Source organism: Suncus etruscus, chromosome 14, assembly GCF_024139225.1.
Source record: "Suncus etruscus isolate mSunEtr1 chromosome 14, mSunEtr1.pri.cur, whole genome shotgun sequence".
NCBI classification, from domain to species: domain Eukaryota; kingdom Metazoa; phylum Chordata; class Mammalia; order Eulipotyphla; family Soricidae; genus Suncus; species Suncus etruscus.
This window is the reverse complement of record NC_064861.1, coordinates 7,000,203-7,010,851: the sequence shown is the minus strand read 5'-3', so window position 1 is coordinate 7,010,851 and position 10,649 is coordinate 7,000,203. Positions and strand designations below refer to the sequence as shown.

General features: G+C 44.8%; 1 protein-coding gene across 1 annotated transcript; it reads right to left on the bottom strand.

Moving 5' to 3' along the window:
- Nucleotides 1–1,085: 1,085 nt before the first annotated feature.
- Nucleotides 1,086–10,649, bottom strand: RRH (retinal pigment epithelium-derived rhodopsin homolog). The gene is made up of 7 exons (XM_049786550.1): nucleotides 10,544–10,649; nucleotides 7,274–7,464; nucleotides 6,412–6,511; nucleotides 5,461–5,614; nucleotides 4,515–4,680; nucleotides 3,633–3,811; nucleotides 1,086–1,200 (listed from the first exon to the last, which is right to left on the bottom strand). Exons 1-7 carry the CDS (start codon nucleotides 10,647–10,649, stop codon nucleotides 1,086–1,088), a joined length of 1,011 nt encoding a protein of 336 aa, XP_049642507.1.

Here is a 10,649-nt window from a genome sequence, read left to right as displayed (position 1 = left end):
GGCCAATATCACATAATCTTTGGTCACCAACATGAAATACAAGTGAGTCTTAAACCCTGTACAGAATATGGACAGAAAAAAGTGGGGTTTAAATATACACAGTAAAAAATTAGCATAGAGATTCGATCCATAAACTCTATGAATGGCTGACGTGATTTAGAAACAACAGTATTAAACGTTTACTGGATGTTGGTGCTGGAGAGATAGCACAGCAGTAGTGCATTGGCCTTGCATGCAGCTGACCCAGGACAGACCTGTGTTTCATTTTTGGTATCCCATATGGTCCCCTGAGCTGCCAGGAGAGCTTTCTGAGCTCAGAGCTCTGAGCACTAGTGGGGCAGTGCTCAGGGGGCCCAGGGATCATTCCCAGCTGGCTATGCTGAACCCCTTGGCTGGTCAGTTGAGTTTTCAGACCTGGTGATACTGGGCTGCCAGATTCAGGATGCAAGCATGAACCCTGAGCTATGTCCTGTTCTTTTCAAAGATTTTTATTCAATAGTATATAAGTCAAGAATTTGCATAAAATTTTTTCCTCACTAGTCAGTACTCCGCTCTGTGTTCAGTCCCCTTCCAACTGGGACATCCAGCAACTTATTTCAATGATTATTTATAAACAAACAAACAAAAAAACCTAGTAGCCATTGCTTTGATTAATCCCAACCTTAAACTACCAGTCAGATGGAGGACCAGACAAGTCACAGGTCATCCATAAACGTGATGTGCAACTTCGGTTAGAGAGAGAAGATGTGTTAATGGCATGTGCTGAGATGCATCAAAGGAGTTCAGCAATTAATTTATATATAGGAAAATTAACACCACGGTTGTTAATGCACAAATGGAACAGCTGTGAGTTTTTGCACTTACACTTACAGTCCAATAGAACCAATCAGTTTCTGGGATGAAGGACCAGGGAGATGGTGCCCATGTCTGAAGTATAGGAGAGGGTCCCACATTCACAATCTCAACAAGCTCCAGGCTCACAGGGTGTGGATCCCTCTCCTGAAAAAGATCAAATGAAACCATTGCCCTCCCCCAAAGAAAAACTACATCAAACGTTATATTGATGCTATGCCTCCTCTCTCATTTCAGTTTCTTTCGGAAGCCAGTGGCCTCTGAGTTACATCCATGGGTAAAATATTCGTTGCAGGCATTGCTCGGTGAGTCTGACATTGGAACATGGTGAACATGGCCTTCCGAAATCTAAAATAAAAGGGGGGATGTGGTGTGGTCCTGTTAGTGACTTGAAACTTGAAAGCATTTCTGAATATGGGGATGGTAGGGCCACAGTCTAAGCTCAAATATGCTGAAGGTGCCAGCCTTGCCTATGGGCATCTCCAAATATGTCCCTGCTTCTGCCTGGAACATTTCCCTATGGAGAACATTTATAGATGGATAAACAATAGGAGGCAGCGAAAGACCAACTGTGTGTCCTTGATCAAAAGTACTAATGAGGCCCGGAGAGATAGCACAGTGGCGTTTGCCTTGCAAACAGCCGATCCAGGACCAAGGGTGGTTGGTTCGAATCCCGGTGTCCCATATGGTCCCCCATGCCTGCCAGGAGCTATTTCTGAGCAAACAGCCAGGAGTAACCCCTGAGCAATGCCGGGTGTGACCCAAAAAACAAAAAAAAAAAAAAAAAAAAAAAAAGTACTAATGAATCTGACTTTAAAAAAAAAAAAAACAGGGGCCAGAAAGATAGCACAGCAGTGTTGGCCTTGCAAGCAGCCGATCCAGGACCTGAGGTGGTTGGTTCGAATTTTGGCATCCCTTAACCTCTCCCATGCCTGCCAGGAGCTATTTCTGAGCAAATAGCCAGGAGTAACCTCTGAGCACCACCGGGTGTGGCCCCCCCCCCCCAAAAAAAATTAAGTTACACCTGGTGGTACTCAGGGTTACTCCTGGCTCTGCTCTCAGAAGTCGCTCTTGACAGGCACAGGCACAGAACATACAGGATGCCGGGATTCGAACCACTGTCTGTTCGAATCAGCTGCTTGCAAGGCAAATGCCCTACCGCTGTGCTATCTCTCCAGCCCATGTCATGGTTGTAAGTATGTTTTGTTTTTGTTTTTAGCACCAGATCTTTCTGGGTACTTTAAAGCCTCTTTCTAATGTCAGTTGGTGTAATTTATTTATTTATTTCGACCAAGGACCTCTGCTTCGTGCATTTGAGCTTCCAAGCAAAAACCTGGGGATTCAAGAATACTGACATTTTTTTTGGGGGGGGGGTGTGTTTGGGCCACACTGAGCAGTGCTCAGGGGTCACTTCTGACTCTACACTCAGAAATCGTTCCTGGCAGGCTTGGGAACCATATAGGATGCTAGAATGCAAGGCAAATGTCCTACCCACTATGCTATCGCTCCGGCTCCCAAGAATACTGACCTTTTTTTTTCTTTTGTTTTTTTGGTTTTTTTTTGTTTTTTGGGCCACACCAGGCGGTGCTCAGGGGTTACTCCTAGCTGTCTGCTCAGAAATAGCTCCTGGCAGGCACAGGGGACCATATGAGACACCGGGATTCGAACCAACCACCTTAGGTCCTGGATCGGCTGCTTGCAAGGCAAACACCGCTGTGCTTTCTCTCCGGGCCCAATACTGACCTTTTCAAAGGAGACCAGTGAGCTCTAAATTAAAAGTGGTTTTTTGGACCTTATGAATTTTGGGGAGGCCACATCCAACAGTGCTCAGGGATTACTCCTGGCTCTTCAGTCAGAAGTCACTCCTGGATGACTCAGGGGACCATATGAGATGTTGGGGATCAAACATGAGTCCATCCAGGCCAGCTGCCTGCAAAGCAAATGCCCTACTGCTGTGCTATCGATCCGGACTCTGGACCTTAGGAATTTTATGTTCCCTTGGGGCTGGAGCAGTTAAGGCACTTGCCTTGCATGTAGCCAACCTGAGTTTGATCCCCAGCATCCCATATGGTCTGCTGAGCGCTGCCAGGAGTGACCCTTGAATACAGAGCCAGGAGTAACCCCTGAGCACTGCTGGGTGTGACCCCCCAAGAAAGAATTTTATGTTCCCTATAAAATTTCCAATCTTCTTATGTAAATACTTGATCAGAAAAATGTGAGCAGAAGTCAAGTAATTTGCTCCTGGAATGCCAATGCTGCTTCCTTTGATCAAATGTTGATAAGCATTCCCATACAGGTGTGGAAAAAAATACTTAAAAAAAATGTTTTAGGAAGGTAGAAAAGCTTATCGGAAAGTAGAGAGAAAGAAGGAACTCCCCCTGTGAGGAGGAACTTGGCATAGGACTATTTTGAGGATAGCTTTTGTTTTTTCTTTGTACGATCATTCTGGCCCCTGAAGTAACTCTTTATATCTTGCTCCCTACCCACCCCCCACAAAGTCTTAACAGATTTATTCGTTGCCTCATTAACATTCTCTCTGAGTCCCTGAGCAGAAGTACAACAGGTAGGGCACTTGTCTTGCATATGTGGCTAATCCACTTTCGATTCCCAGCATCCCAGACGAGTGATGCCCCAAGTCCCACAGGAGTGATTCCTGATCTCAGAACTAGGAGTAACCCCTGAGCACCACTGGATGAGGCCAAAAAAACCAAAAAATTCTAAGAAAGCAATTCTCTCCATATTCATTTCTTAAATTCAGTAGCATTTTAGGCTTTACTTACTTTTTATTGGCCACCACATAGATGCAGGGGTTGTAGAAGGTTGAAGATTTGGCAAACAGTGGTGCTATCAGGGCCATCATGGGGGGAATGGCCTTGGGGTCACCAAAAGAAGCCCATAAGCACACAATGGCATATGGGGACCAGGCAGCCAGGAACATAAGTATCATTATCACAGACATCTGCAAGAGAAGTCCCAACTCACCATCAGCTGCAGGCAGCATGACGATGCATCCGGGCTAGAATTTCAGCACTTGGTTTTGTTTTTATTTTCTATTGAACTTTGCTTCTGTCCTGGGGTTCTCCGCAATAACAAGAACCCAGTGGGCTGCAGTGATAATGCAGCAGGTAGTCCAGCAGGTAGACCCAAGTTTGATCCCCAGCATCCTATAGGATCCCATGAGATCCTTGAGCTCAATAGGGTGTAACTCAAAGGCAGAAAGTGGCCTGCTGCTAACCAAATGTTAACATATGAGCAAAATAGGGAGAGAAAAGCTGGGAGGAGGGAGGCTTGGTGCTAAAACAAAAGAACTTTTCACAAAAGGCCATTAAGAGGTAATGACATACAGAAATATCCCAGAGAATGGATCAGCACATAAGTCAGAAATTTGGAGGCAAATAGAAGAATGAGCTAGAGAGTCGGGCTAGGAAGTCTATATGGATGTGATGCTTGATGTGAAACTTAAAGGCATTCAGTGGGCCAAAGCGATAATACAGCAGGGAGAGCATTTGCCTTGCATATGGCCGACCAGGTTTTGATCCCCGGCATCTCATATGGTCCCTGAGCCTGCCAGAAGTACTTTCTGAGCTCAAAGCCAGTAATAACTCCCAAGTACCCTCGGGTATGGCCCAAAATACCCCCAAAAAAGCAGGTGGATGGCTCACCTTGGTTACAGCTACCTGGCTTGACCAATCATTGAGGTGTCCAGTGCTCTCGCAAGTAGTGTGACATTTAATGGCCCAGGCCACGTGACAATAGCAGTAAACCATCAGGGTCAAGGGCATGATGAAATTGATAGCAATAACTGCCATTGTGTAAGAAACAAAAGATCTGAAAAGAGAAAGAGGGATTTGTGCCTTTGGCTGCAGTGCCCCATGCAGGGGAAAGGAGAGTGGGTCAGTCTTAGAAAAAAGACAACACCCAGCTCCAGTCATTGCATATTAAATAGCTGAGTGACTCCGTTAGTTCTGTTCTGCACTAAGTAGCGATTGGGGAATCTACAGCTTGCAGGCCAAGTCAGCCTTTCCTCTATCTTTGTAAATAGTTTTATTAGAACCTCATTCATTTCTTTTTGCTTTTTGGGTTTTCTGGGGATAGGGCACACCTGGAGATGCTCAGGGGTTACTCCTGGCTAGGGGAACCATATGGGATGCTGGGGGATTGAACCACAGTCCATCCTAGGTTAGTGCATGAAAGGTAGATGCCCTACTGCTTGTGCCACCGCTCCACCACCACCCCCTCATTTCTTGGGCTATCATTTATATGCTGTCAAAAGTTACCTTCCAGAATGAAAACAGCTGCAAGAGAATAGCTTGGGCCTTTTATGTCTTTTTCACCTCTACAGAGTTTCAGATTGAGAGATTTAGAAGCTTTCTGTTTTGTTTTGTTTTGTTTTTCTGGTTCATCTTTTGTTTCATGGAATGAACTGAATTCTTGTTTCCTCCACCAGGAGAGAGGAGCCTCACTAACTAGCATGCGGTTCTTTGCACTGATTGCCTTTTGCTGTGTGATTCATAGAAGATGCTGGAAATGCCTTCAGCAGAGTTTGAGATGGTGACCATCTTCCCGCTATAGGCGCATATGATTATGGAGTGTAAACACATCACTTACATGCCATTTTCTTGCCAGTTGATGGTACAGGTGACCCCCGTGGGGTCCGGGGCATAACTTGCCCACCCCAAGATGGGCATCAGAGCCCAGAAGCAGCCGTTAAGCCAGGTGCCCAGAATCAGGCTGGCATAGGATTTTCTGGTCATTCTTCGCTCTGTGAACGAGCACAGGAAAACTAGTGAGAATATTTCATTCTACTTTGATTCACAGTAGAGTCCTTACTGAGCACTTCCATGGGCTCAAATGTGAATTTACATTCTAAATGAAGGGTATCAGGGTAAACGTGAAGGGAGATGTGTAAGGATCCCCAAGTGAAAAAGCCCCAGTCAAAACTGGCCAACTGGCCAGAGATAGGTCTTACAAGATCTTGGAGAATATGCATGGAATTGTGGATCTTACTGTTTGTTAGGATTTTTTTAATTTTTTTATTTATTTCTTTTTTTTTGCTTTAGGGCCACACTCAGTGGCACTTGGGTTACTCCTGGCTCTGCACTCAGGAATTATTCCTAGTGATGCTTGGGGGTCCATATGAGTGCCAAGGATCAAACCAGGTCAACCATGTGCAAGGCACTACCCACTATCCACTGTGCTATCTCTCCAGCTCAGTTGTGGATCTTACTGAGTGGAAAGAACTCATTGACACTTTTGAACAAAGACTGCCAGAAGGAGAAAAAGTCACTTTTTTTTGTTTTGGGGCCACACCTAGTGACACTCAGGCTATATGCTCAGAAATCGCCCTGGCTTGGGGGACCATATGGGACACCGGGGAATTAAACCGTGGTCCATCCTAGGCCAGTGCGGGCAAGGCAGACACCTTTCTGCTTGAGCTACTGCTCTGGCCCCAAAAGTGACTCTTGACAACAGGCAATCCTGTTTATGTTTTAAGTTGAAAGAATGATGAATGGTGCTGAGCGATGGGGATTGGTTGAGAAAGCTTCTCTGAGACAGTACCTATGTGAGGACAGCAGATGGTCAGGTATCTGTCCACGGCCACAAGGGTGAGTAATCCAATACTTGCCATCCCAAAAAAGATATTCAATCCAGCATAAACCTGAAAAACAAAACTGGGAAGAATCTACCATTCTAAGCAATCTCCTATGAAACATTTACCTTTTGTTTTCTTATTGCTGCAAGAATGTGTTTTAAATGCATTAAATGACTTTGTTGTGTTGATTTTAAATGTAAACTTTTTATTATATTGTAACAGATTTATGAGAAAAATTCTTTGAACTTCATTAATTTAAACAAAAATATTCAAGGCAGGGGACTGGAGAGAGTACAGAGGTAGGGCACTTGCATGGCACATGACGAACCCAGGTTCAATTCCTCGCATCCCATATGGTCCCTGAGCACAGAGCCAGGAAAACCCAAGAACAGGCTGGTGTATTCAGAGGAAAAGAGAATCCTGCTTTTTGTTTCTGGGCCAAACCCAGTGAATAGGAAATACTCCTGGCTCTGTGCTAAGAAATTACTCCTGGCAGAGTCAGGGAACCATATGGGATCCCGGGGATGAAACCCATGTCAGCCACTTGCAAGACAAATGCCCTCCCTGCTGTGCGATTGCTCTGGCCCAACATTCTGCCTTTTCATTTTATGCTAGCTGCAGTTATTTGCGTAAGGGATGCATAGGAAAACATTTACTAGAGTTGCTTTTGTGCAAGGAGGTATCCAGTCTTAAAGCTATTTCCCCTAACAACACTCTTTCTATCATACTACATCATCTTCTTTGATGGGAACCTGGTAGATTTTTTCTTAGACCTTTAGATCTGCATCTCTACCATCTGCTTTTTTGTGTGTTTCATGTCTTTTCTACCTGGCACCCAGCAGAGCCAAATTTCCAGCTTGCATGCAGATCGGAAGCAGCAGACATGGGGTAGCCGATGCTGCTCACCCCAATGTCAGTGAGGGCCAGATTCACGATAATTGCATTGGTGCGTGTCCGAAGTTCCTTGTGCTTGATAAAGATGCCTAGGACTGCTACATTGCTCAGGAGACTTAATATGCCTGAGAACAGACAGACACAAAATACACTTGCATTGGAATGCGTGAGAGCAGAATCAAAGTGAATGTTTAAGCCCCTTTAAGACATAAATGTAGTGTGTTTATTTGAAGCCCCTTAGCTGAGTTTTTTTAATACTAAAGTCTTTATAGTCTATGAAATAGAAATAGGAAAGTGAGGGGCCAGAGTGATAGTACAGCGAGTGGAACATTTGCCTTACACATAGCCAACCCAGGTTTGATTCCTGGCATCCCTTATGGTTCCCCAAGCCTGCCAGAAGTGATTCCTGAGCACAGAGACACAGGAAGATTTCATGATATAGGATTGAAAGGAAATGGAAATGAATCTTGAGCCTGGGTCAGACCAGGAAAGGCACAAAACCTCTAACAGGACGGAATAAGAGTTGAAGCTTGATTTGTTGTTCCAGCCAGAATTCCTTGTCCAACAGATACACGTCACCCCACAGAACAAACCTACAGTAAGGTTCAGTTCTATGCAGAGGGGAAGTTGAGCTGGCCCTTAGATTGTCTGAAAAAACAAATCACCTCAAAGTCAAGTTCCTGCCTGGGATAATCACTCTCAGCTCTACAGAAACTCAATATTGCCTTGGCCCTGGGATTAGGGAATAAAACACTTGAATCAGGATGGTTTGGGGGAGAGATGGGTAAGGCAGTTGCCTCAGATGTGACCAATCTGAGTTTGATCCCCAGCAACCCATATGGTCCCTGAGCAAAGAGCCAAGAGTGAGTAAGCCCTGAGCACTGCTTGCTTGGGGTAGCCCCCAAACCGCCACCAAAAGACTGTCTCTGGGTTGACAGTGAAGCACGTTGAATGGACTGAATGTGATATTAATCACATCAGCATCTACTACTTGCTCCAGGGGCTGCAGAAGTTTCCCAAATGGGGGCCACACTAGGCCTTACCCTACGAGGTGCAAGTGAGGAGCTTTTAGGGCTTCTAATAGTCATGTTCAAGACTGTGAGAACTGCTAATGGCAGCCCCCATAGTCGTCAGAAAAGGAGGCGATTTCCAGGAACCAGTGCACAGAAGGCCCCTCCCTGCAAAGGAAGAATTATTTTGTTTGTTTTGGGTTTTGGGCCACATCCGGTGATGCTTAGGGGTTACTCCTGGCTATGTGCTCAGAATCACTCCTGGCTTGGGGGACCATATGGGACACCAGGGGATTGAACCGTGGTCCATTCTAGGTTAGTGTGTGCAAGGCAGACGCCCTACCACCTGTGCTGGTCCAGCCCTGAAGGAAGAATTTTTGAGCTGATCTTGGCTCTTGGGTTAGTGCATCATCCTGTCAGGCCAATCTTCTGGGGTCCCCATCTTTAATCCTCAACACTGGTGGCAGAATAGCTCAGAATTAACCACATCCTTCCTACTCCTCAAAATTTCAAAAAGTCCCCACTTTCTGAGGGATGCAAGTCTGCATGTCCCGACTGATATTCTACCCTCTTTGCCTGTTTTTTTTTTTTTTTTTTTTTTTGCTGTTGTTTTGGGAGTCCACAACCAGCAGCCAGCATCAAGCATTATTCCTGGCTGTATTCAGAAATTACTACTGGTGGACTAAGGACCATATGGGATGCCAGGGATCGAACCTGAGTCAGCTGCATGCAAGGTAAATGCCCTCTTTGCTATGCTATCACTTTGGCCTGTGCCTCACTGTTTTCACCCCCTCCTAGCAAATGCCTATGCTATCCAATACACTCTGTTTTCATTATTTGTCAAATACACCAGGACTAAGTACATTCTGACTCATGTTTCACTTTTCTTCAAACACCCTTCCATTCCCTATCCAGATGTTCTGTACTAGTAAGTTCTGTCCCCAAATCCTCCTCTTCATGGCATAGTCTTCATAAATACCTTTTGGCTAACTTTATTCCAAGTCCCTCTCCCTCCCATCCCTCACATTACTCCAATATTAGCACCAATGACAGGTGTGTGTGTAAACATATTCCTCCAACACCTAGTACATGTGTCCTTATATATCTTTTAATTTTATTATTGTCATAGTAGTTTATTTTACACAGAAGATAATTAAAGAACAAAAAGGTAAAGGAACTTAATCTGTAAAGAACTGGAAACTGAGACCCAAAGTTCGAGAGTTCTCCACTATGAAATTCTGAGCTAGATCTTCAAGCTCTGTCTTCAAATGAGTCACTCTGGCTCTTTTTATTTTCTTTCCAGGACCTTTCCATCCTAGCTAGATTCTATCAGCATGGCCAACATCCCAAAAATTAGGTCTAAAACCAGAAAATGACACACAGAAACACATTTGGGGGGGGGACGACACCACCGATTCTGTATACTTTTTCATGAAGTACTTGACAACATATTAACCAAATCTATGGTTGGCTTTTTATAAAGAAATTCTTCTTTTTTTTTTTTTTTTGTTTTTTGTTTTTTGGGCCACACCTGGCAGTGCTCAGGGGTTACTCCTGGCTGTCTGCTCAGAAATAGCTCCTGGCAGGCACAGGGGACTATATGGGACACCGGGATTTGAACCAACCACCTTTGGTCCTGGATCGGCTGCTTGCAACGCAAACGCCGCTGTGCTATCTCTCCGGGCCCAAAAAATTATTCTTTAAGAAGTTCAGCATGGGGCCAGAGTGATAGCACAGCGGTAGAACATTTGCTGCCTTGCATACAAATGACCCAGGATGTACCTGGATTTGATCCCTGGTACTACATATGGTAACTCGAGCCTGCCAGGTACGATTTCTGAGCATAGAGCCAGGAATAACCCCATGGCACCACTAAGTGTGGCCCCAAAAAGAACAAAAACGAAGAAATTCAGCAAACTTTACCCTCCTCCATCTCTGTTAGCAAAATTAAAACTAAACAGTGCCATGAGCTACTGTTTAACATTGATTTTTCATCTTTCCTTTCCACCTCCTCTTACTTGCTCTTCAGTCTGGACTGGTCTTATCCTCACATGAGCATGCCAGAGCTGCTCAATAATCTGGTCAATGATCCAAAGTTGAAAGTGTCTGGTTCCCATTCTGCTCTTAAAGCATAGTGTACCACAATCCTCTGCTTCTCTACATCCTTTCCAAAGCAAACAAATGGTGTCCATACCTGCCACAATCAGGTAAGTCGCAATTATCCTGTGCTCTGTCTGTGAGAAGATGGAGCCAGGTTCATTTGTAGGACCTGAGCTGTTCTCTAAATTCTTCTCCAGCAT